Source organism: Asterias amurensis, chromosome 8 (genome assembly GCF_032118995.1).
Source record: "Asterias amurensis chromosome 8, ASM3211899v1".
NCBI lineage: Eukaryota > Metazoa > Echinodermata > Asteroidea > Forcipulatida > Asteriidae > Asterias > Asterias amurensis.
The window spans coordinates 22,523,245-22,551,102 of NC_092655.1; the positions used below are offsets into that span (position 1 = coordinate 22,523,245).

Sequence of the window (27,858 nt, forward strand, 5' to 3'; positions counted from 1 at the left end):
ATTCAATCTGAAAACACTTAGTTTTGATTCCACAGTTGGGTCAACTGTACCTGACCTACTCTTCCCTGCGCTAAGCGCCGTTTACCAATCGAAGCAAATTGACCATGATCAGAGGACTTCTGAGCCGCCTTAACACTCTGATAGATATGAGGGTCTGATATTTTGCTCGCTATCGAGTTTGGTTTGGTTGGCACCATGTTGAGTTCTTGTCCAAGCATGTAAGCGTCTACTCGACCCTTCTGAGTAAATGTCTTATTCTGGGTCAATCGAGTGTCTACATGAATGTCATCGACTGAGTGTTCGGTGGTGTTCGGGACACGTTCGGCTGGAGGTCGGATTTGTATTACTCTCTGGTTTGTGGTGATAAAGGCTGGGTAGGAGTGGGATGGGACCATGGATAGATTGGGTGCTGATACTGAGTGTCGTTTGTGCAGTAAGACTGGGTCACCAGGAGCCTCTTGTCTGGGTTGTGATGTTAGATTTGGTCTTCTTCTTACATTCATAGAACGTCTTTTACTACGGCTGAAACTCGGCATCAAACTGGCAAAGAAAAATGAGAAAAATACGTTTTTTTTTACAGAGCTCGGAAAAGTAGGCCCTACTGATTATACGGTGCTAGCACACAGTCATCGGTGGGTGTATATAGGTATATGGGTAAAACCAAATTAATATTCTTTATCCCCGATGCAAAGTTCCATCTATTAATACCAGTGATTTAATATAGTTTTTAGATAGGCCTATACATTCTTAATTTGTTGTCTCTATGTGGTCTACTGTGAGAATAGTCTTGTGCACCTTAACCGCCAAGATCATTAGCAAACTGTTTTGAGATGGGACTCCAGCCACGATTGCTAATTTGAGATTTAAGGTTCATGAGTCGTTTTCTGGCAATGAGTATGTTACCAAAAGACTTACAGTTTTCAGGAGTTGTAATAGAACATGATAGAAAAGTAAATTGAAGAACAATTCATTAGGTTTTGAACCAATTAAAGTATTTATCATAATAATAATAATGATGATAAATATTATAACTTATTACAACTTTAAGATATCCCATTGTAACAATATTATCTCTTATGGAATGTTTTACCCATCTGGAAAACGATCTGCACTTTATTTTGTTAGGAAATAAAACCCCAAAGTAAAGAAAGTTGACATACTCGTTTATCTTCATGAAGCAGCAAAGACCAATGATAATACAAGAAACAATTCCAGTGGCAACACAAAGAGGTATGATCAACTGAAGATCAATGCTAGGCTCTCGAGGCACCCACGAAGATACACTAGCAGTGGGTTCCAAAACCCCAGAAGAAGTGTTGCTTGTGGAACTAACAAATCCGGACGCGTTGCTTGTGAAATTAAAAAGTCCGGACGTGTTGCTTGTGGTATTCAAAAATCCGGACGTAGTGTTCATTATTGATGTAGTATTATAGGAGGAGAAATCCGGCTGCTCCGAAAGTGTAGTTCCAGACATGTATTCCGAAGTTTGGTTCATGCTGGTGGAATGTGAAACATCATGACGTTTCACCCGAGTTGAATCTGTTGTTTCAGCAGCCATGTTTGTTGGTGTGTTCTGGTCTACATGTAGCTAAAGAGTTTGGGTTCTTGCCATCCTCTGTTTCCGGATGCTCTTGGAGTTTCAAAGCATCTTCCTTGAGATGTTCTCAATGGATCATCTTCTGGTAGATGGGATCAGTCTTAGCTAACAATCTGGAGGGGGGGGGGGTGAGAAAACAGTTGCATGGTGATGATCTTGCATTATGCACTTGAAGTTTGAGTACATCAAAGTTGGCTTGACATGGAATGAAAGAGATAAAAAAGGCACTGGACACCTTTGGGTTGTCAAAGACCAGTATTCTCACTTGGTGTATCTCAACATGAATAAAAAACTGTGAAAATTCGGACTCAACTGGTCATCGAAGTTACAAGAGAATAATGAAAGAAAGCGCACACCCTTGTTGCAGTTTTGAGCTTTCAGATTCCTATAAAAGACTTCAGGCAGGAGTGAGAAATTACCTCTTTCCCAAACGTTACTTCTCAGTAGGGAGCCGTTTCTCACAACATTTTCTATCAATATATTTCTATCCAATATTGTTCGTTAATAGCTCTAAATTGCTGCAAGTTTTCATGAAAACAATTATTTTTTAGTAAATACCGATAGTGTCCATGCCTTTAACATTCTCTGAAAATGTCGTCATAGAGAATAGTCTGGTCCTGCCTCGATCATCCGATATCTATTGCATGTGGTCTGGTTCCATTTCCGTCTTGATTAAAGTTTCTCAGAAAATTCCCCAGATTATGTGTTACAATATTACGGACTATATTCTTCCCGAATGAAAATAACCGCTCCAGAATTGTCGGCGATATATCGAAAATGCTTCCACCTTTTGAAATGAAACTTCCACAGTTAGTTTCTGATATATATCATGTTCATTTATGATTTAACCCAATCGAACGGTTTCAATTGGCAGATTTATGCCGGAAGATGTGACTTTTGGAGTTTTATTTTACTAATGAACAATACACGGCATCATTCGCAACCACAGCAATTTCCGCGTGGAAACCATACTGTTCGCGGGTTTACATTACCTGCAATATTTAAGTTTTTTTTCTTAACTTGCCATTGCAAAATGTATGGACTGCTAGTTAACAAAAGTGTGATTTGTTAGAGAAAAAAATGCACAACAGTTTTCCTACGCAAACAAAATAAATATTAGGACGAAATCGCTCCCCGTATACTTTGCCATTAAAGCCATTGGACCCTTTCGATACAGAAAAAGTAAAAAACAAAAAGTTCACAGATTTATAAATAACTTACAGGGTTGACAGAAGGTAATGGTGAAATACTTCTCTCGAAATATTATTCCATGAAATGCTTTACTTTTTGAGAAAACAGTAAAACAATATCAATTCTCGTTAACGAGAATTACGGATTTATTTTAAACACATGTCATGACACGGCGAAACGTGCGGAAACAAGGGTGGGTTTTATTTTCTCCCGACTCCTATGACCGATTAGGCCCAAATTTTCACAGGTTCGTTATTTTATATATAAGTTGTGATACACGAAGTGTGGGCCTTGGACAATACTGTTTACCGAAAGGGTCCAATGGCTGTCCCGTCCACATTCTGACGAGTGCTAAGCCGGAGTCGCTACTCCCAAACTGAGTCGCAAAACCGGCACTAAATGAACCTGCATTATGTTAGCAAAGAACCCAACCACGTTTTTGCAATAAGGAACTCAATTTTCTTAGTTGTTGTAATCATTTAATTGTTTCCATGCAACAGTTACCCATCTAGTGAGTTCCGTAATACCGGTGACTTTATGGAGAACCAAAAGTGGGCAACCCATTGGTTCGGTCTGTAACGTTCATTCAAATGTTATGCTAGTAGAAATTTTGATATTTTGGTTTAAACCGAAACGTTCATCATTCTAATACTCTGCCAGTATACATTTTGAAATGTTGTTAGGTTTGGGCTGAAATTTGTTAGTAGAAATTTTGATATTTTGGTTTAAACCGAAACGTTCATCATTCAAATATTCTGCCAGTAGAAACTTTGAAATGTTGTTAGGTTTGGGCTGAAATTTGTTTTGCTTTATGGTAAAAAAAAACTGAGAATTGGGTTTGGTCTGAACGTTCTTTCCTATGTTGTGCTAGTAAGCTTAGACATTTTGAACTGCGTTGTTCACTTACGATGATAAAAATCCGGATTTAGGAAGGCAGAAAATGAAAAAAAATTGTAGACTTGTTAGGTTTATTAGTTTGCTTATTTTTAGTTCAACTTACTGTAGTTGGAGTTATGTTGGTCTTGTTCCATTCCGCGTCTCTGTGGTGTTATTTATTCTTGCTTTAACTGTTTAAATCGACGGGACACGGTGTTAACACTTCGCTACCATCATCCACAATAATGAGTAAGTTCCTGGTGATGGATTCGTACTTTCAGTATCGGAATCCAACAGTTTGACCCAAAATGAAGAGTCAATAGGTGGCGTTTTCACACAATCCATGATGCAGTTGTTGTGATGGACCTATATTTCGACAGAACACCAATCCGTTAGTTAAAATGAAACCATGCTTGTTTTTGTTATCGCAGCAATTGATAGGTAAGGTACGGGAGCATACTGCCGCCACATGAATAAAAAAACAACCTCTCTTTGTGTACGTACACAATAAGTAAAAAGTAAGTAAAAATTGAATCGTGAACGTGCACGATAAGATGAAGTGTACGTACACAATAAGAGAGGGTTTTTTTTTATTCATGTCAGGGCATCAATACGCTTCCGTAGATAGGCGAGTAGATACAAAAAAACTTCCACGTGTGTACCAAAGTTTTTGAATTCTTACTTGTTGATGGTGGTACGGAAGCCGTTGAGACACATACTCTGGTTCGTTGTAACTGTAAAACCCATAGTCAAATAATCGGGACATTTTCTTCATAAGTAATGAGTTAGAGTTCCTTCCGACATTAGCGAAATGAAATAGCGCCCTCTATAGATTTCTATCGGACTCCGTAATCGGTCCCCTGGGCCCAATTTCATAGAGCTGCTAAGCACAAAAATTTGCTTAGCATGACATTTCTTCCTTGATAAAAAACAGGATACTCAACCAACCAAATTTCCATCTGTTGCATATTGCTTGATACTGGTATTCAACTGTTGTTTGGTAGGATTTGAAACTTTGCATGGTGGAGATAAGATATAGAAGAGTTTGCGGTAACACCATGTAATAACAATCTCTAAATGAGTTGGGGTGGTTCTGAAAAAGAACCGTTGGGTTAACTCGACGTTTCGATCAGTATGCTCTGATCGTCTTCTCCAGAAGACGATCAGAGCATACTGATCGAAACGTCGAGTTAACCCAACGGTTCTTTTTCAGAACCACCCCAACTCATTTAGAGATTGTTATTACATGGTGTTACCGCAAACTCTTCTATAACTGTTGTTTGCTGATCCTGAAAATCACGTGGAAATGTGGTTGGTAAACCTGATTTTTTCAAGGCAAAAATTTCATGCTAAGCAAATTTGTGTGCTTAGCAGCTCTATGAAATTGGGCCCCGGTTTTACAATGATTTCATTGGATAAACGTAAAATGACGTATAAGCTTTCCATGTGTTTTGATTGGACCGATGTTATTTTGCTTGCTGCATTTTCGGTCGTCTGCATGATGCATGCACTGTAATGTTTGTACATGTAATGTTGTTTGATAAATTACTTGGGAATCTCAATTTGAAATTGCTGGTGCATTTATAGGCCCGCGGGAAAGGTTTCTGGCAACTCATGAGCCTCGACTGAGCGTGACGTCAGATGTGCAGGCTACAAAGCCATATCCATAATCAGAATTTGAGTTGAATATAGAAGTGTGACAAACGGCTGTGAGTAGGGGCCATAGAGTTATTATAAAATAACTTTTATATAGCTCTATGGTAGGGGCATAGAGGGCGATTAGGTCGGATATATGGTTGCGGGAGTGGACGGGGGTGGGGGGGGGGTGTATACAAAAGACAACACGTATGTCTACTCGTGCATGTGATACGAATACTCAAACGTCACTAGTTCTCGATTGTAGTTGTTTGATTATTCCCTGTTTGTTAAGGGCAAGTTCAAACCTTGTTTTTTCTTACAGCAGTTTGCTGAAAATACCTTGACATGAAATGTGCTACATTTCTGTCCAAACGTTACACAAGGCGCATGTCATGTCCTATGCACAACCCAAAATACTTTTTTTTTGTTTGACCATGGAGTAAGAACTCCATTGTTTGACCATGGAGGAATAAAATAGATTTATTCCTCCATGGTTTGACCGAAGTAGTGGCTTTCATATTGCGCCCTCTCGTGACCACGAGTCGTAATTATTGTGTGTCATTTGAAATTTTGCACGAACGTTCGTTTGTTTGTTGAAAATCTTCACCTGTCGAAGGAACCACTCGGTAAACTCCTGCGAGGGATATTAACACCAAGCTGGCATCAGCCAATCTCTATGATTATGAATTGTACAAATCAAGAAATTGTGATTCAGTAGGGCCCAATACTTATTCTAGTCGTTGGATGATCAGCAGTTAGCTTGTGTCATTCGAGCCCACATCTTTGTAAATGCAATTCCTGCATTCTAACCACTATTGACCTTTATCATGCTGCCTCCATATTGGTCATACTCCTCGATCGTATCGAATACCAACAATGAATGCTAATAACCATTTTGCAAATAGGAACCAGACTAATTTGTTCTTCCAGCCTCGGTTTGGTAATATTGATACCAATGGAAGAAATTCAAGTTGGCTGCAAAATGGCTACCACGCACTGTTAACCAGTAAACCGCCAGAAAAATGTTAACAACGCAGGGTCATTCTAAATTTAACTGGAGATATATACCCTCCCCCCTCCCCCAGTTAATAACTTGTTCAGAGAACTATTGGTCGAGCATAAATAATATAGGAGACACTTAAAGACACTGGACACTATTGGTAATTACTCAAAATAATTATTAACATAAAACCTTACTTTGTAACGAGTAGGCCTAAAGGAGAGCAGTTGATAGTATAAAACATTGTGAGAAACGGCTCCCTCTGAAGTAGCGTAGTTTTCGAGAAAGAAGTTATTTTCCACGAATTAGATAACGAGACCTCAGATTTAGAATTTGAGGTCTCGAAATCAAGCATCTGAAAGCACACAACTTCGTGTGACAAGGGTGTTTTTTCTTTCATCATTATCTCGCAACTTCGACGACCGATTGAGCTCAAATTATAACAGGTTTGTGATTGCATGTTGAGATACACCAAGTGAGAAGACTGGTCTTTGACAGTTACCAATAGTGTCCAGTGTCTTTCAAAAGTAATTGACATGAAATAATGGCCATTGAGTCAAATGGTTAATAATACTTCAACATTCGATGTTTATTTTGAATGGAACATGAAACAGTCGCCGGCATCAAAAAGCCGCCGACATCAAAATACAATCTCACTTTTCAGCTTAAATTAAACGAATATTTTTCTAATTAATAAACACAAAAAAATTAACAAAACAGGAGCTCCGGAACACTCCACTTTGATGACGTCACAACGTGCATAAAAACGGCATATATAGCAAAAGTGGCAAGTCGACTTGGTTTCTTACAAATAGTGTACAAATGTATAATAAATGTGTACAAAATTGCACAAAATACATACAAAACATTAACAACAAAATTATATTAGGTTTGAATAAATAAAGGGTAATACTTTCACTGTAAAAATACACGACGGAACAAAGATGTAATTAATATTGAAATGAGATGTAAACAAAGCGCCCGCCCAAATTGTCTTCCCCTTCTTCCCCAATTATTAAGTTATAAAGTTATATTCTACTTCAAAATGCCACTCTCTGTTACAAGAGGTGCTTACGGGTAAATTGATTTTAAGGAGCTTATTATAATACGGTAACCATCCAAGATATCATTTCATACCATTGTGACTAAATAGTATCCTGCTTGTCATCTGTTCGAAACTGTTCGAAAACTCGCTGTGAAAAAAACCTATCTTTTTTATGTCATTATATGACCCGAATAATCTACTACATGTATATAGACCCCCTGTTTTTATGACAGGGAAAATGAGTGAACTTAGTGTAAAGTTCACAGAACAACACGGCGGTTTGAAAAAAATGCTGATTGATTGGTGTAAACTGACATTTCCACATTGTAAATAAGTGCAGCAGGGACTGTCTGATTGGTCCGAGTTGTCAGGAATACATATTATAATTATGATACATTTTGAAGTGTCGATGGCATAGTCGATGGAAACAGTATATACTATCATTGGCTCAGATCTGAATGTGAACTTGGGTGGGTGTATATTGTGAAAAATTAAAAAACTAGCTTAAAAAACAATCACATAATAACATTTACTGTAAAAACTTCAAAATTTGTTAACAATCGCCCACTTTACACCATGTGTATGAAATAAAAATAGCTTGTTTGTGACAATAGCTTATAGTTAATCTTATAATACTGGATTTTGACTTTATCAATCACACTGGGTCTTTTTTATACAAAACACTTTACTCTGACTTTAAAATGTGAAAAATATCATGAATAAGTTATCTCTTGAGTTAAACACATCAATTTTTATACAATATACAAAATATACAGTTTACTTATAATGGTTGTCTCTCTCTGTTCCTAAGATGGCGAACAAATTGGTTTGGCGCCCTGTCCACGGTCAGGGTGTTGCCAACCACAAGAGGGCGCTATTGCAAAATTAAATACGGACGGACATTTTGGCTGCGGCACTTGGTGTCGTGGTTTATCAGAGGCTGGGACCAGACACGGGAGGGATGCACTCCGGGTCCTCCTGGCACCGGGGAAAAGCACCGGCAGTGACTTCCTAAAGTCATGGGGCGTCTGACAGTCTCTGCCCGGCAGCTGGAGGGGGTTGTCCCGCTGCTGTTTCAGTTCGGCCTCGTACTTCAGAAGTTGTAGCATGAATGAGAAGTTTGGAGAGATGACTTTGCGGAGACTGCGAACGAACTCAAAGGCTTCCTCTAGCCGCATGGATTGAACCTTCATGAGATAGGCGAGACAGACGGTGGCTGAGCGACTTATACCAGCTCGACAATGAATCAGGACGGAGCCACCAGCAAGTTGGACAGCATCTAAACAAATAAATAAACAAAACAGAACCAATAATAAGAATTTGTCTTCCAGTATTCATGGTTAGTGTGACGATACAGTGGGTTGTTGTACCAAAATGTATTAGATGAACTCTTGGGGATGGTACCGATCAGAAAATGTCTGACAAGCTTTTTTTCGTTGCATTCTTGGTTGAAAACCCCCAGATAATAATGAATGAAATTTGAGGAATTGCATGGTGAGGTATTAATATTTTGGTTTGTGGTTACACCATGTGTGTATCTACTTGCCAGGTAGAGTGTGTTCTTTTGATGAGACTACTTGCTTTTCTACTACTGCGGAGTAGATTTTGCATGCAAAGTGGATTTTGTTCTCTTGACAACTTGTCTTGCTTTACATTCTACTACCGCGGAGTAGATTTTCAGTTCGGGAGACTTCTCAGTCCTGAAAAGAACTGTCCTGCTTTTAGCTTTAGTGGACAAACTTACTTATGAAATCAATGGCATCAGGAAACCATGACAACAGATCAGCTTCGTTATCATCATCCACAGGTATGCTCTTGTATGTGATCGCGCCATCATTCATGAAGTAGTTCGGCACACATCGAGAGACGTTCAGCACAGCCGTGATCCCATGGACTTCAAGGAGATCTCGTCGAGCTGCGTGAAAGGCGTTCCCAAGAAACAGATGAGGGAGGATCTGGACCGGTTCACCTTCAGTGTGGATCGGGATGGTACGGGCTGGTATTGAGGTTTCATTAGCTGAGGTTGGTACGAGAGGTACAGTGGCGCACCTCGTGAGGCGCTGTAGGCGTAGTGAGGGTGGCACCACGGCGGCGGGAGGTTCTACTGGTGCCGCTGTTGCTGCTGCTGCTGCTTCTGTGGGTGGCTTAGACTGGATTGAAGATGCTGTGCACAACGAGGAATACTCCGAGCTGAATTTGTTGAAGCCACCTGAAATGACACACAAAATGAATAATAAAGATGAAAATAGATCGAAATTTACATCGGGGATAAAGAATATTAATTTAGGTTTTACCCAAATACACCGATGTCTGCTAGCACTGTATACTCAGTATCTACTTCCCCGAGCTATGTGAACAAAATCACAGGCATATTACTCGGGTGGGAGTCGAACCCACGACCTTTGGAACTCTTGAGCAGTGTCTTACAAACTAGACCACCGAGATTACCCGGTAGCTAATAGAGGCAGTTCGAAAGATGAAAATGTTTGAATCAACACTGCCCATTGTCATTCTATCCCCAAGTCAATAAGAGAGTGACTTATACTTCCTGCTGCATAGACCAGGGCGTGGTCATGGACAACAATCAAGCGTCTTGTGTATCAGTGTATTAGGTAATAATTATTTAAGTAGATGAGTATCTGTGGCTTTAGTAATCTTTAATTTTCGACTGCGTGGGTTTTCCCTGACTGAATCAGTCTCTGGGGTTTTCCTCCCACATCTAAAACTTTCTTAATCATCTTCTCTTCTTGTTTGGTTCTAAGGGCGTCGAGAACAATAATCCAGATCTAGAACTTCTAAACAATCCTCGAACTAGAAAGTGCCTGTCATTACCATTGTTGTTATCCAATAGAGGGATGTAACAATGACAATGGTTGTATAACAAACATTACACTATTGTTATCATCTTTTGTAGTGTTGTAACAAACCATGATAATATAATGACAATCATCTGAAACCGAAAGCACCTGTCATTACCATAGTTACAATCATTAAGAAGATTGTAACAATAACAATGGTTGTAACAAAACACTATTGGTATCATCTTTAGGGATATAAGAATACACTATAATATACTGACTAACCAACTCAAGATTTCTAATTTGACTATGATAAACATATTTAACATCTATAGAGGACAGATGTAATTATCATAAGTGAACTTGTTGCTGTACATACATCAGGAAGGTGAATTACCATGCAACATGAAAACAAAGGAACTGTCAAATTATCAAATTAGAGGAAAATTGACATTTTCCGTTTGTAAACCAAAACTCATCCACTCGCGCCTTACATAACTCGTAAAAACAGGTTGAACTGATTATGAATACCAAATCTATTCAAAAATAATACTGTAGCACCAAAAGGGCATCATGCTATAAATTCAATAATTGATCTGACCTCGGGTGAATTTTGTGGGATGTATTTTTATTGACTGTTATAGCGCCCTCATTGAAACTACAGTTAAACATAGTCCAGCAGCCATACAAATGAACGACCTCTTGAAGGAAATGTTTGGGCTACTCAGGATGTGACACGATAAAAGGTAGTCAGAGTTTCGTTTTTCTGAAGTTCAAGTTAATTTACAACATGTACGATAACGTACAACGAATGTAAGGGGAACATGTACAGAAGCCTGGCAGAACAGTCTGGCTGATCACAGAAAGAAATCTTTTGAGAGAGATTTAACAAACATGATGCTGCAGTATTACTTGATTATTATGAAATCACAAAATAAAACGAAAGATTTTACAGACAACACAATCCTAAAATCTACACAGTGAATTATAATGACTTCGAGTTAAGAGACCAAAGGTAGAACACTGAGGGAAATCAGTGAGAGTTCCGCTGGACTCCGAGAAACTGGAACGTTCCGGATTGATTCGCGGAAGTAATCTAATGAGGACCTGAGTGACCGGTTCCCGGAGGGGTCTGATGGGATCATCTACTAGTTTGTTATTCACAGATCTTAAAGGGGGCACTACAACATTTCTTTTTCTCCGGAAGATGATCATAGATTACAGATCGAAATGTTGAGTCGTTAACCACTGGTTCTTTTCAGAACCAACACTATACCCAAAAGAGATATTGACATGATGTAACCACAAACCTTTCGTAGTTGTTAAAACACTATACATCATTTCTTTAAAGGGTTGTGATACCTTATGTAGATCAATTTGTTTGCCATGACATTAATCCATACTAGCTGTAAATTTAAAGATGTTTGTAATTTCCTATGGACGTGTTAGCTTTATTAGTCGTCAAGTTTGTGAGAAAAAACTGAAAATCGCAGAACGATGTTTTTAGTGGAGTTGCGTATAATATACATACGGTTACAAAAAAAAATACTTAAGTTTTTACCAGTAGGCCTATACTGGTAAATAAGTTGAACATGCTAAAATAATGTTCGTCTCGTGAGACGAAAATTATTTATGTGACTGTCACTAAAATTATTTTCGTGACATTGTTTACCTCATTTATAAAAAACTACAGCACCTCAGCAAGGAAAATTTTAGGGCAAGCTTTCTACCATCATTATCTCCAAACCGTGTAACTCTAAATGTAAATCTGTGGATATTGTGTTTTGTGTATACCCAAACCCTTTAATGTGGAAGTTGTTTCTTTTCAGCACCTTCTGTTTGACAGGCTCATTACTCTGAAAAAAAATGTTGCTTTTCTTTTACGAAGACATAACAAATATTTGTAATAAAAAAATGTTAAAGGAATGTTTCACCAACAATTTTAATGGGGGCCGTTGGGACAATTTATTTTTTATTTATACCTTCACAAGATACTTCCTTGCAGCGCATGGGGTAGTTTGAAGTAAACACCATTATAATTTCAACTTCCTTTTTCTCAAGTTATAATTATTTCCCTAAATAAAAAAAACGTGGCATCCAATCCATATTAATCATAGTCGTACATCAGCCTAAATATTAATTTACTTCTGATTAATAACGACCCCACACTCGATCATGACCCCTTCTTGAACCCGTCAACGACCCATATCATCCTTGACCATGCCGCCAAAATAAAAACCCATAACCAAATGCTTTTCAAAAATAACCTTTACCCGTATAGTTTGTTCCGTTCCACTAACGTGGTAAATTGAAGCTTCTACTTTATTGTTTATGACACTTGATCCACTAATGATAGTGACACGTGTAAACACACGTAGCTTGGTAGGCTGAGCTTTGTCTTAAAGACACTGGACACAATTGGTAATTACTCAAAATAATTGTTAATGTAGACTGATAGTATAAATAGACAGTATAAAACATTGTGAGAAACGAACCCTGCTAAATTGTACAGCGCTTAATATCATTATCTTTATTAGGCCCCTAAAGCAGTTTTTAAGAACGAGGTAATTTCTCACTCAAATATTATGAATTTGATATTTTAAATATATTTGAATCTGATAAAATACTTTCTATATGCCTGATGGAACCTTTTACTTTGCATCTGAAGGCACACAAAGTGTAGCAACGGGGTGTTTTTCTTTCCTTATTCTCTTGCAACGAGTCGATGACCAATGAGTCAAATTTTTCACAGATTTGTTATTTTATAAATTATGTTTTGATACATCAAGTGAGAAATACTGGTCCTGACAGTTGCCAAAGGTGTCCAATGCCTTTAAACGTCATGTTGTTGTAGGTTATCAGGTTAAGTGTTACACTTCAATCATCAAGGCTCTCTAACCGCAGCATTCACCTTGACATTGGCCGTGTGCAGTTTCCTTAGCACATGGATCCTTTATGACAAATATACCTCTGTGACGTAGCAGATTCGAGAACAAAATAGCACCCTTTAAAACCCACTGGTTCAACTTTGAAGAGAACTAGTTCAAGCATCAAATCTTTTCACAGTTTTTTTCTTTTGAACGAAAACCGCAGGGGTTCAAAAGAACAAGTTTGTTTTGCTTTTATATTAGCTTTGAAGACCACAAACTTTAAACGTGTATATATCACTTGATGTGAACAAACGTTTTAATTGGCCCTATATTATGGCCTATTCAAAATTTACATGGAATATCTTTTCGACAGTTTTTCTTTGAGTGACGAAAACCGCAGGTTTCCAACAGAACAAGTTTGTTTTGCTTTTAGCTTTGAAGAGCACAAACTTTAAACTTTTGTAAAACAAACGTCGTATTGGAACAAACGTTATAATTGACCCGATTCAAAATGTGCGTGCAACTGGATGAAAGTTTCAACAAAAACGTCTTGGAACAAGTCACTTATATCCCTATAAATATTTGTCAAGATGTTGTCAAATAAATGACTAAATACATCAACAACAACATTTGGAACCTATGGTTCTTCTCAGAACCACCCCAACGCAATTAGAGATTATCATTATTACAGTATGGTGTTACCGCAAACCTTACTTGATAATTAACAAAAACATCAATAACAACAAGTTAAAGTTGACATTATTTTTAACTAAACTGTAAAGAAAATTGTCAAAACCTTGTACCGTGAGTGATAAATTTTCCCTTCCCCCGGGGCATGACTGATGACGTGTGGTACCCCCAAGGTTGGGTGTAGGCCTATACACTTCTAATAATATCATTGAACTCCTTTGTTCATTGCCTTCACAAACCACACGTACATTATTGTAGTGTTGTGCCTACAGGGTGCAATTCACACTCAGCTGTGGTTTAGGAAGGTTTAGGAATGATTAGAACAGGGGCACTAAAGAGAAGGGCCAAATTTCAAAGAGCTGCTTAAGCACAACAAGATTACGCTTACCAGAATAAGGTTATCAGCCAAACTGCTATATCACATGTACACCTTGTGACTGGTATTCTGCTCATTTCTGCTTAGCAGACAAATTTTAAGCTCGATGAAATTGGGCCCAGATCGGGAGGAATTTTTTTATTTTCTGCAGTTTAGAATTGCCATCCTAAAAATGTTTCCTGATTTGATTCATTTCTAAGGATTCCCTTTTCTGGATCGATGTAGAAAACATCAAATTTAAACATTCAGAAGCACTACGACAGGGGCAATTTCGGAGTGCAGAAAAAAATGCAACCAGGAAAGGGGGGGGGGGGGAATTGATGGGTTTGTTGTTCCCTTTTGGCGTTTTCTTTTTCAGAGAAGAAAATAATTATAATAGAGCAGGGTATCGGTAGCGTGTCCTTGTATTAAGGTGTTTTTGTGTTTTTGTGGTTTTTTTTACGAACAAACCTTGAATACTGGAAATAAAAAGTAAATTCCACTTTTAAGTTGTGGATGAATGTTGGCATTACGAGTGAGGCTTGTGGTAATTTGACCATTTTGTTTAAGATTACATGAAAAAATTGAGTCTGACCGCATTTCCGAGGAAAGAATCACGGAAAATAAAACTGATTGCTTTTAACCACAGACTTAAGTCAAATTCCCAGTAAAACGTATAGGGTGATTTACCAACATGTGATTGGAAATACATTGTGGTTATAATCATCAGATCCCACCAAATATAGGAACGATCAGTTATATAAAGACACTGGACATTTTTGGTAATTACTCAAAATAATTTTAAGCATAAAAACTTACTTGGTAACGAGCAATGGCGAGCTGTTGATAGTATAAAACATTGTGATAAATGGCTCCCTCTGAAGGAACGTAGTTTTTGAGAAAGAGGTAATTTCTCACTCAAATATTAAAATAGCCTGTTTTATGCATCTGAAAGCACACAAATTTGGGCAACAATGGTGTTTTCTCTTTCATTCACAGATTTGTTAGTTTATGAATTGGGTCCAAATTTTCACAGATTTGTATGCATATGTTGGGAAACACCAAGTGAGAATACTGGTCTTTGACAATTACCAAAAGTGTCCAGGGGTGGATTTCACAACGAGTTCAGACTATAGTCTCATCTCAAGTTAGGACGAGTTACTCGGCGTCCTAACTTAAAACTCGTCCTAAGTTCTTTGTGTAATCGGCCCTGTGCATTTAAAGGGTGTATGTACTTTTTGTAGGACAAAAAACACAATGTCCACAGATTTACACTAAACTTACACAGTTTGAAGATAATGATAGTAGAAAGCTTCCCTGAAATTATTACGTGCTGAGGTGCTGTAGTTTTGGGGAAATGAGTAAACAATGTCATGAAAATAATTATTTTTAACATTTACAAACGTATTTTCATGACATTGTTTTATATACTCATGTCTCAAAAACTACAGCACCTCAGTAAGTAATATTTGAAGGGGAGTTTTCTACTATCATTATCTTCAAACCATGTTAGTTTAATGTTAATCTATGGACATTTTGAAAAAAGTACCCCACCGTGAGGTGACATTGTTGGTGTGCCACTGCATAGGTTTTCCCCTGTGTCAACATGCTCAACAATTAAAACCCCATCACACCAATATTTGCCCTCGGGGATAATTAATACACTATAACAAATGTATTTATTTACTTAGGATTTCCGTCTTAATGTCAAACGGATGTCGACCTAACCACAGGACGCAATTCTTTACATTCACATCACAGCTGGATAATATTTACTCTCAAATATTATTGGCAATTTTTTAATTTGAAAAAGGTTTCTCTTGGTGGTGTTGAACTTGTCTCACAGTAAAAAAAAAATACCTCCACAACACATGAGCATTGCGAAACTCAAATTATAATAAAAATGTCGATATAATGACACTTTTGTCTTGCATCTCCTAAATTCCATTCTTCCCATAAAGCTAATTAAAACTGAAAAGTATTTTACACGTTTGGTAATTACTCACAGAACATAAGCATAAACACTTACTTATAATAACGTCTAGTTTTTAAAAAGATGCATTTAGCACTAATTAGTTGAATCTGAGAACAGGTCTGAAGACTTTCTCAGGCGTGAAAGCAAAACTGTATGTGCCACAGGGTTTTTTCTTTCCTTTTTTTCCAGTTGCAACTTCGATGTCCAAAATTGAGCCCAAATGTTTAATGCTGTGATAAACCAAGTGAGAATACTAGTCTTTGACAATATTACCAAACATGTCCATCAGTGCTTTAAAGGCAGAAGACACTTATTGGTAATTACTCAAAATAATTATTAGCATAAAACCTTACTTGGTGCACGTAATGGGGAGAGGTTGATAGTATAAAACATTGTGAGAAACGGCTACCTCTGAAGTGACGTAGTTTTCGAGAAAGAAGTAATTTTCCACGAATTTGATTTCGAGACCTCAAGTTTAGAACTTGAGGTCTCGAAATCAAGCATCTAAAAGCACACAACTTTGTGTGACAAGGGTGTTTTTTCTTTCGTTATTATCTCGCAACTTCGACGACCATTGAGCTCAAATTTTCACAGGTTTGTTATTTTATGCATATGTTGAGATACACCAAGTGAGAAGACTGGTCTTTGACAATTTCCAATGTCTTTAAACAAAAATACAAATTGGTGTTCACACACATTTATCTGGTTTACAATTTATTGAGACTCGACAACATAAATATTCGAATAGTACTAATCGATCCTGTAGCCGGATCTCATTATTCATGCATTAACGTTCCGTCATCCTGATAACACTGTGTCGGGGCATGTTGTGTATTCGATTTGACAGATGCGATGTATACAGGGGAGCTCTGTAACTCAATACACGACGGAAGTAATTATATATGTATCAATTGTAAGGGTAATCTCGCGAGATTTGACAGCTCTAGGGAAGAAAATGGCTTCCGATCGTACGATCACATTACTTTATACCAGGCTTGTACTCGTGCTGAATAATAATGCGAACTGTGAAGGGAATGTGTTTAGAACAAATCAACACAGAGAAAGCTAAAAAATGTGAATTGGAATGCGTTGTTTTTGTGTATAAGATATTGCAAATAACATTGAAAACAATTAAATATCTCAGACATTCAGATGGATTTAAGATCTAAGTTTCTTTAAAGTTGTCGTTGAACTAACATTTGAAGCTTTGCTTATACATAATATTATTTACTTTGGATTATTTTGTTCTAAATAATGAAGAGTCCACATGGTACGTGATAACAAATTGATACTTTCATTTAAGCCAACACGTTCGGTACATCTATGTTTCTCAATACGATCATCCTATATTGACATTTCATTTATTTGTTTACATAACAATCTTTAAAATGCTGATTCTTAATGTCTGATAATTGTACCAAAAAAAAAAGATTTGCCCAAAATATTTAAAAACAAAACAAAGATTGTACCATTCATTTATTAGTTTTTCCTAATTGATGTCAACATTTATAACTTGCTTCTTGATGTCTCGTCTAAAAACCTGGTTGTTTTGACGATAATCAAACCAAGTGTTACTACAAGAATTGAAACAGAGTATAAAAGGCCTACAACAATCCCTACACAGGTTCTCAGAGTCAGAGTGCATGTTCATGTTCCATTCATATCATAGCCATTTTTATGGCAGTTATAAAATACCAGTGGGGTCGCACGGACGCGTGGGCACATTTATCAACTGCATTACTGAGATTCCGAACAGTCCAAGCTCTTAAACTTGTGACGTTTGGAAAATAAGGGATCGTGATTTATGTTTCAAACGGATCCATCATTGACCCAGTGGTATACGTGATCCTGCAGGAACACGCAGGAGTGTCATGGGAGGCAATCAACACGGCCCAATGCGGAAGTTTTGGCGTTCCGTTTAAAAAGGTCTCTCATCTTTAGTTCCGGTTCCGATTCTGATTATTGAAACAAAACAAAATCTCCCTAAGGATTGAAAAACAAAAAACTTCACTTGAACTATTCACGTGGGAGATTGTGAAGATACACGAGTCCAGTTTCGATTTGGATTTTATGGAAAAACTAAAAACAAGTACAAATGTTTTGTAGGATTGGAATGTTATTGCGATCCTGTAGTGGTATGTCACGCAAAAGGGCGGGTTGCTGGTAAAAAGTAGATTGTGTCAAAGCCCATTATCAAAACAAGGAAAACTAAAATGTCGTAACACAAGAAATAATCGAGTATATAATTACAATATGTAAAAACAAAACAGGTATTCAATTTACATGAACTGAAATCAATATGAAGACATCCCAAAACAAAAACATATTTTGAATATTGATTTGTAGAAACGGACACCAAATTTCACTTCTGATTGTTGACACGTATCAACAAACCCTGACAATTATCGAGTGTGGTAGAATTCACGTGGCCCTCCAATTCGTAACCTCCAAACATACCACAAAATTGTTAACGTAACCGCACAGACTCGTGACATTGTTTTCCAGGAAAATTGTTGGGTTTTCTGTAAACTATACCACAGTGTCATTGCATAATACATTCCAAAGTACCTCATTTCCACATCACAATCAAGGTATTTTTATCATTACAAACCATTTCCCATTGCTACTATAAGGACCGAATAAGAGAGAAATAACCTTGTATGAAATGAATAAGTTAAATATATTTAAAGTTTGAAGTAAAACACAATTGGATCTTTGTAATGTTTATTCTATTTCTCATGTTGTTTTGGTAATATTATTTAAAACAACATAACTCGTAAAATTGTTCATCAGTGAATCCATTTGAATCATGTATTTAAGGACATGACAGTTTGTATACATTAATTGTATTTCCTTGATAGCCCCTGATCAAATTTTATTCATTGTAATGTAAAAAAAAAAAACCAAAAAACAAACCAAAAAACAACATAAGATTGCTCTTCCAGTTTCAAATTGGTATCACTTTCCGTCCACACATTCTCAAATATGCATCCCTGTATGCATCCATGTGGAGAAATCTTTTGTTCTTTCCATTGTCATAATTATACTCAATATTTTCCCATAGACTTTGTACACAAATTCCTTCATGGAGCACCCACTTTAGAATGTCCCTATAAATGGAATCCTTTTATTTCCCCCTTTTTGTTTTGTCCTGGTCTACGGAATGTACCGAATAACAGAACAGCAATACCTTATCGCTATGAAGGTATTATGTTATATCAATGTCGTGTGACGACTGTCATCGACTGTCATCGACTGTCATCCAACCGCACCAACCACAAATAGATCACCAATGAGATATAGTCCCAGTGGTCAGAATTCTTAACACAAGGCAAACGCCCAAGGATGACGTCATACAATGAAATGATCACCTCTTGTTATGTGGTAATTAATCATGTATTGTTACATGTGGTACATTCATACAATGTGCTTTCTTATAAATAAAGATATTAGTTTTGAACAAGGTGACTTCAACATCTATAACTCCATAATAGGAAAACGTGTCCATTGTCGCGTATTAGTATAGCCTATACGTATAAACTTCAACTTATTTTTTCATTTTTTTGGCTCGCTGCGCAAAGGTCCGATGATGTCATACATGACGTCACCTTTTCAATTCATGAACCGTGAAATTGGTTGTAAATTTTATTCGCCAATACATAACGACATAATGTATGTATAAGACGATGTCTGAATAACTTGGCTAAAACGGCTATATAGTTGTTACTTGCAACGACACTGCTGGACAATGTTGCAGCCATAGCCACTATACGCGAAGCCATCAGTTCGGACATTGCGTTAATATTCTGTAAAAATCATGATTCTAAATGATGTACAGACGAAAATGAATATTCATAAACCAACAAGCAGTCAATCATGAGTGTATAGCGATCATATCCTACAGCTCACAGGGGCTGATCATAATTATATGGTAAAGGATAAAGCCTAAACAGAAAATTAATACCAGTTGAGCACACGTTATCACTGAAATAACAGAATGGCGGGAATTATAGTCAGTCAGCATACTGTCTTTCGTAATCTCATTTACATTTTACTTCCGGCCATGAAAATTGAAGAGGGTAATTTATTTTCCTGCAAGTACAAAAATTAATATGGGAAAGGGATAGAGCAAAATGGCATGATTTATTGAGTAATAATGCTTTATGGACGGGAACGTAACGACTAATTAATTGAAACACTGGAATTACTTTTCCTTACTCCCAAATGACTCTGCTCCACCATGGAGGAATGGTTGTACACTGTTCAAGGACAATTTGTTTCACAACAAAACAATGAAATAACGGGCAGAAATTCGTGAACCCAAGATCCGCAAAACGAATATTTATTTTCAAGTGTTTTTGTTTGTTTTGTTTTTGCTTTGTAATTGTATTGTATAACATTTCCGTCAAGCTAGCCTGGACTGGGAATTACCTTCATTCATTGCCTAATACCGTATGGATGAGACATAAGAACAGGCTAAATCAAACAGCAGATGAAGGACATCCGGTAATTAAGTCAACCAATCAATTGAACCAGCGTAATGAGGGAAGACCGGATGTTTCGCTCATATGAATTATTACCGTCGCCATTCATTATTATTTCCAATCGTTCTATAAATATTTACCTCTGAATTATCCACACTTACGATGCAATTTTTAAAACATTACTTATGTAATATTATTGATAACTTATAACTATAAACATTTACCTCTGGAATATCCGCAATTGCATTGCATTTTTCTTACATCACTTAACTTTATTATCGTATTATGCCATTTGAATATATAAGTTGACCCCTTCGTATAAAAAACGTGAACATTGGCCGCCATAAGAACACTCCCTCTCAAAAAATAATTCATCATTTTGTTCTTACAAAAGTATTTTGAAAGACAAAGGAAACAAGAAACAACTATTTCTGTTTTGGCGGAATAACTAAGTTTTTATCTTGATAATTGCGCGTACCTTTAATGTGTTGTTTCCCCCCCCCAAAAAAAAAACAGTATAAAAAACCCAAATGCAAAACGTGGTGGAGCAAATCTCAAAAACCGTTTGTGTCTGTAATCAAATAATTAACAGAACACCGAAGAGTTTTGGAGGACGGAAACAGACTAAAAAAAAAATCATGTTTAAAATGAAAGTGAAAATAATTTGTAACACTTAAACAGAACTCGGAAATATCATCCTTTGATAAACCTTATCAAAGCCCTTCACACTGACACACAATAGTCTCTTCTTTAAAAAACTCGTCAACATCCAGACAGCTTTCTACTAAAAAACAAGCCATGAATTGAAAAAAAGTACATATCCGGAAAGAACGGACGGGGATACAATCTGTCCATTTTTAGTTTGAGATATTAATAACATCCAATGGATTCTATATTAAATTTCCATCCCGCTCAAAGCACAAGGAATTGGAATGGCGTTTTGTCTGGACACAGCCCTGGCTCGGGTTTCCCTTTGCACCGAGGGTTTGAGCAAACATAGAGGCCTTCTATTTGATAACTCTGGGTCGCTCAATACAGGCTCAAGTTCCTCCGGTTGTAATGTACACGACTTCCGCTGATGTGGCAACCTATTGATTGAATAAAACACCAATCAATGGCCGTGGGTTTTCTATTTCCACCACGAGGTCTGAGAGTCTTTAGCCCGCTTCCTCCACTGTGAATCGGCTTGCCAGTTTCTCTTCATACAGTTTGACACAGATACGTTTATTGACTTCAAGCTGAGGCCTATATAGACAGTATATCAACAAACACACGCCGTATAAGGTGTTAAAATTCACAAGATCCTGTGTGTGTGGTAATTAAGTCGTTGCCTATAAATGAACTTCGAATACATTCGGCGTCTGTTCGATGTTATTGTGACGTGTTGAAATACAAAAACTTGAAAAGGAAAACCTATAAAAGAAACAAAAACTTAAGATAAAAAAAAAATAATAATAAAATAAACCAATTCATGAGTAGTGCCAATTTTTGGAAGGGATGTGTATGCAATATTACAATATTATGCAACGACCCCCCCCCCCCCCCAGAAAAAAAAAAAAAAAAAAAAAAAAAAAACAGAATAGAAAAACAACAACAACAACAAACACACAATCATGAGAAGTCAAATAGTGCCAAATTGTTGAAGGGATCTGTATATAATACAAGCACATCAAACTAAACGAAAACACTACGAGGATGTTCCAATAAAGTCATTGCTTCGACCTTTCCATGCCAAGACACAGCGTTTTCAAATTGGACTTAATGAGGTGAAGTTGAAGCAGGTATATCCGGCAGATTCCCGCGTGATCACTCGGATTACGGTCATTTCCCGCGCAAAGGGAACACACTTTAACGCAAAATCTACCTTTATGCTGTGAAACATCTTCTTATCAGCTGTCCTTGATCAAATGTTTAATTTAATCTCAGTGTTTTTGTTTTCCTTGTTAGTGAGAATTATTAGAAAGAGTAATTTCCGTTAGACTGCATAGGGCAGAAACCGCAGGAATGTTTGATTTGAACGATTGAGAACATGGCATGCAATTATCGTGTTTCTGTAATTTCTGTAATGTACACACTTTAGACTGCATGCCACATTCAGCTAAAGGGTTTGGGTACTTTTTGTATGACATCGACACAAATTACAATGTCCACAGACTCAATTAAACATACACGGTTTGAAGATAATGATGGTATAGAAAGCTTCACTTAAAATGCTACTTGCCGAGGCGCTGTCGATTTTGAGAAATGAGTGAAACAATGTCACGAAAGAATTCGTCTCAGGAGATGAAAATACACGTATCTACCAGTTATAATATTGTCCCCCAAAAGTTCCCAAACAATGTGGGCAGCCTAATGACAAAATAATAAGTACTTGTTTATATACAACCCAATAAAAGCTCCTTGTCTCGTGACTGCTGGATCAAACCATTATACATACAGCAAGGACCAGATCAAACGATTATCAGGCCAGAGAAAAAATGAGTGCCTTCCTTTCACCATGAAGCTTTCGTTGACCGACTCAATGATGATTCAGACCCGTATGGCCCCTTTGATATCTTTCATATTGAGCGATAAGTCTGTATTTTATTGTTTGTTTAAAGGGTATGTACTTTTTGTAGGACAAAAAACACAATGTCCACAGATTTACACTAAACTTACACAGTTTGAAGATAATGATAGTAGAAAGCTTCCATGAAAATATTACGTGCTGAGGTGCTGTAGTTTTCTTCAAACCCTGTAAGTTTAATGTAAATCTATGGACATTTTGAAAAAGTACTCAAATCCTTTAAGTGGTTGTTAAAAAAAATCACCTCTTTGTGAACATATGCAATGCTTGCATTTTAAAACCAATGAGTATTTCATATTCCCCAGTCAGGTTTACCAAAGTTTTTTTGGACTCAATTTCTAGATCTGAATACGTCATAACTTAATTCGTGTGTTCAAAAGCAACGACTCATTTATGACATCGCTCTATTCTTAGTGATTATGGAGAAACATTACGTAATGCCTAAAAATAACCAGGGATCATCAGAAGGTGAGTAAATATTGACATTTTTTCCGCTTTGTAAACAACTCAGTGTGGATTCGGGACTTACGCATGGGTGATTAACAGACCCAACACGTGACGTCACAACGGGCGTACAAAGTTTGATAGGCTGATGTGGTTTGATGAAACTTTGTCATTGCGTAAACATGTCAACAAACTTCAAATCAATTGATATAAATGACTGCTTAAGAATAAAGATTAAAGATTAAACAACATCACGTTGTATGGCCTACTGAGATTAAAGTCTGCCTTATATCCCAACATATTTATTTTGGTCTGTCCAATAAATCCAAACCCTTTTTGCGATGTATTTATATTTCCTATAGGTAGGAGTTGTGGCTCCACTTACACAGATCATAAGAGCGAAATTGAGAAAAAACATCACTTTTTGTTTGTACATATTGCGCAGGTTAAAAAGGAAGATGAGGAATTGTAGACAAATTCAAAATTACAGTTGAAGTATTTACGTAAATATAAACACTTATTTCTTCTAGAAGAAGGTATGAAACATTTTGTACGGAGTTTTATAAAAACAACAATAATTTGTTTGTCTGGCTATTTGTTATTTAAAAGCCTTGTTCAAACCATTGTTTGTTCATTATTGTCCATTATGTTAACACTATTACGTCAATATCAACAAAATCAAGCTGGCAAAATCACCTTTTCACAGTCCTGTAAATATGGTAAGGTTAAAAAGGCAAAAAGAGGACAGACCGAACTAAACATTCTCTACGTTTCCCAGATCGGATGTTATTGTTAGTTTTGGACATCATTGACTGTCAGAGTAAACACAATAGGAAGTGAAGCTAGTGTCCTTGTTTTAAGGAGGAAAAAAAGAAAGAAAACAAAACAAAGCAAACAGCGTGCGTCACTGCACCAACACTTGCAATTTTTAGAACAATTAATAAATACATCACTCTTTCCAACTTTTTCTCCAGAGAGTGCTATAAATATAACAGAACAAGTCGACCTAATTATCGGTTTCTGGATTAGAACATTTATCAAGGCAACAGAACTGATTGGATGTGAAAAAGGAACCAGTCGATGCTTTACATTCTGTATACGTTTCCTGCTAGAGATGATAAAAACAACTAGAAATTTCAGAGAGTGGAAAGGATCCGGTTTTAAAGGGAGGGTACACATTTGGTAATTACTCAAAACAAATATTAACTTAAAAACTGACTTGGTAACGAGCATTGGAGAGATGTTACATTGTGAGAAACGACTCCCTCTGAAGTAATGTAATTTTTTAGAAAGAGGTAATTTCTTACTAAAATAATACATGACTTCTAGCGAGAAGTCTTTTATTCCTATCTGAAAGCACACAAATTCGTCCGACAATGGTGTTTTTTCTTTCATCATTTTCTCGCAACTTCGATGACCAATTTAGCCGAAATGTTCACAGGCTTGTTATTTTATGCTTATGATGGGATACACCAAGTGAGAACACTGGTCTTTGACATTTACCAAACGTGTACAGTGCCTTTAAGCAATATTTGTGGGGAGAAGGGGCAAGTGGGGTAAAATACAAAGGCCCTAAATTATTATTCTTATTATTGTCTTATTACTTTTTTCACTTTTATTGATTCATTTTTTTTTTATGTAGTATTAATTAATTTATTATGAGCATTATTTGTTTATATTGTTTCTATTAGTTTTAAGGCTTTGTAAATATGTTGTTATTAATATTTTATTTTATATTTTTATTTTATACAAACATCAGATCGATGGAATCACAAGCCAATCTCATGATGGAATTTATTTTGAGAAAAAAAACCCCTAAATTTGAACAATTTAATCACCGTATAAGTAATATAATAAGGTTCACAATTTCAATATTTAAGGTCAATCTTCCTGTTTTTTATTGATCTCTGTGGTTTGCTCGAATATATTTTAATACCACCAATTTAGTATTCACGAAAAGTCAGGTACATGTCAACGGTTACAAATGTAAATATTAATATTATTATTCTTACCTTGAAGAAACGTAATTTCTGTAGTAAGATGGCTAAAAGGTGCGTGCAAAAGAGATTCTAAAACCAACATCAAATCATTGTTGTTTCTCTCCGCTGTTGGGTCTACCTCAATTGTCATGTCATCGTACACAACAACAGTCGAGAATAAACCTGCCAATAATTCAGCTTTTGTTTCAGGGCAGGTCACAATGAAGTCCATTGCCAGTGGGCCTTTCGATCGACGCCGGAGAATCGTAGGGCAGTGAATGTTATGAGCGCCGGTGATGTGGTTCTCGTTGAACTGCAATAATGGCCGAGAGTCCACGAGCAAGACGCGAGACTCACCGGCTTCACCTGCCAGGAAATGCCTCAATTCCACGGTAGAGATTGGCCGGACTTGCACGGACACCGTCATTGTTGCTCGTGTAGATTTAAGTGTATTACAGTACAGTTCGATGTGAATTATGAGTTTGGTCTTCACATAAACACTACAACCACAATAGAACGGTAGGTCGTGCTGGGATCGTCGTGATAGAATGTACTACAACAAGAGTGCCAGAGGTTCCTCTGTGGTCCATGTGTTTTCACCGTCCACGTTCTGTTGATTATTATTGACGTTTGGGCGCGAACGAACATACCCAATCTCTTTATATAGAAATGTGGCGGTGAGGAATGACCCGTTCTGCTACTAAAACCGCAGCTCAATTGCCCAACCAATCATGGCTTGATACGCCTCGCGACTTCCATTCATAAAATATACCGCAGCACTTGCTATAACTTCCGCCTCCGCAGAAGAAAGTAATCCTCATAACAAACGTCAAAAATCATAGCTCATAACTAATTCGCATTTAAAAATATAATAATATCTCAAAGACATTAATATATCATACAAAACCGTTTTGATCGAAACAGTTTATACTCAAAATTGTTAGGAATTGAACAAAACATGGCATGAAATAGTTCCGACCGATGCCGAATAATGAAAGACTCCGCAGTGACTCATGAACCTTGACGTCACAAGTACAGGGTTTTCCCCATGCAAAGAGTCTTTGTTCAGCAACGCTGATTGGATATTAAAATGAGGTCGTATCGACACAGTTTTAGTTGTGGGTTATTAATTTAATAAGTAAATGAATATAACCATGTAAGATTAAAGGCACTGGACACTAATGTCAATTATTCAAAATAGTTGCTGGCATATTGTTTATTTCTTACTTAGTTGTTATAGGCTTCAGACGTGAAGTCTTTTAATGCATCTAAGAGCACAAACATTTTGTGCAAAAAGGTTTTGTTTCTGTTTCATTATTTTCTTCCAACTTCGATGACCAATGAGTCAAAATGTTCAAAGATTTGTTATTTTATGCAGATATTTGGATATACCAAGTGAGAATGTCTTTGACACGTGGCCAGTGCTTTTAAGTTTCAAACGTGGTTTGTTCTGCACTCCGAAATTGCCACTGTCTTGGTGCTTTTGAAATTTCTTTCTTTCTAAATCGATTTAAAAAAAGAAAACCTTCTAACAAAAAATCGGGAGAGTTTTTTTTTAGGATGGCAGTCTAAATACTACAGAAAATAAAATGCGTATGGCCCACCAGGTATTCCGTAAAATAAAAAGACAAAAAGGGAAAACCCAAACATCGATGGCCAGAAAGAGGATGCCCGCGAGGGCCTTTAGAGTTAAAATGTTTTTAAAATTATGGTTTTTTTTCTGTGTTGCGGCCTGTCTCATTACCCCAATTTGTTAACGATCATGTGTATCTATACTGGACACTTGAGAGCTGTTGATTGTAAACAACATTGAGATAATTGACAATTACCGAAGGTAATGCCTTTTAAAATTATCTCTTACAAAAATTTTCTCTCGCGGCATTAGTATTCGTAAACAGTATTCTCGGAAAATGTTGTTGCTAAAAAGCTGTTTACTTGAACTCAAAAATGAATATTATTATTACCCTCATTGAGTCTAAAGAATTGCTTATGGTCTATTCTTAGGTCTAGTCTAATTAAAGCAAAACACGGAAACCACTACAAGATAATCGTTTTCCAAAAATATACGAAAATGTCTTCGAAACCAGGAAATTAAATTGACTTCATGCGGAAAAAAAGTTACTGATTATAATCAGCACTTCCAGCAGATGTGGTTTCGCTTTCTTTTTGAGATAAATTTTCACTATAATTACCTGTCATGAAATTAAAATTAAAATTGAGACACCTTTTGCTTTCTTTCTCACTGAATACTGTCTGTTGTCTTAGTATAGTAAGTGTGTTTAATCGTATGTTACCCCCTTACCTCCGGAAGTTAAATAACTTAAAGGGTTTCAGTGTTGGTATAACGATT

General features: G+C 36.8%; 2 protein-coding genes across 2 annotated transcripts; both read right to left on the minus strand.

The window, feature by feature from the left end:
* LOC139941095 (uncharacterized) lies at window positions 1-3,897 on the minus strand. The gene is made up of 3 exons (XM_071937527.1): window positions 3,789-3,897; window positions 1,161-1,710; window positions 1-540 (listed from the first exon to the last, which is right to left on the minus strand). The coding sequence occupies exons 2-3, from the start codon at window positions 1,556-1,558 to the stop codon at window positions 18-20; spliced, it is 921 nt and encodes a 306-aa protein (XP_071793628.1). The 5' UTR covers window positions 1,559-1,710; window positions 3,789-3,897; the 3' UTR covers window positions 1-17.
* Window positions 3,898-6,913: 3,016 nt separating this feature from the next.
* LOC139941166 (dual specificity protein phosphatase 1-like) lies at window positions 6,914-26,184 on the minus strand. Its single transcript, XM_071937625.1, has 3 exons — window positions 25,542-26,184; window positions 9,092-9,556; window positions 6,914-8,626 (listed from the first exon to the last, which is right to left on the minus strand). The coding sequence occupies exons 1-3, from the start codon at window positions 25,933-25,935 to the stop codon at window positions 8,154-8,156; spliced, it is 1,332 nt and encodes a 443-aa protein (XP_071793726.1). The 5' UTR covers window positions 25,936-26,184; the 3' UTR covers window positions 6,914-8,153.
* Between the last annotated feature and the right edge of the window lie 1,674 nt (window positions 26,185-27,858).

Excerpts from the sequence above, each read along its gene's own strand:
- LOC139941166 (XM_071937625.1), bottom strand. The coding sequence starts at position 25,935 with ATGACGGTGTCCGTGCAAGTCCGGCCAATCTCTACCGTGGAATTGAGG. Across the intron at positions 9,557-25,541 it reads AGAAATTACGTTTCTTCAAG|GTGGCTTCAACAAATTCAGC; the intron begins GTAAGAATAATA and ends GTGTCATTTCAG. Across the intron at positions 8,627-9,091 it reads TGATGCCATTGATTTCATAA|ATGCTGTCCAACTTGCTGGT; the intron begins GTAAGTTTGTCC and ends TTATTTGTTTAG.
- LOC139941095 (XM_071937527.1), bottom strand. The coding sequence starts at position 1,558 with ATGGCTGCTGAAACAACAGATTCAACTCGGGTGAAACGTCATGATGTT. Across the intron at positions 541-1,160 it reads TGCTTCATGAAGATAAACGA|TTTGATGCCGAGTTTCAGCC; the intron begins GTATGTCAACTT and ends TTTCTTTGCCAG.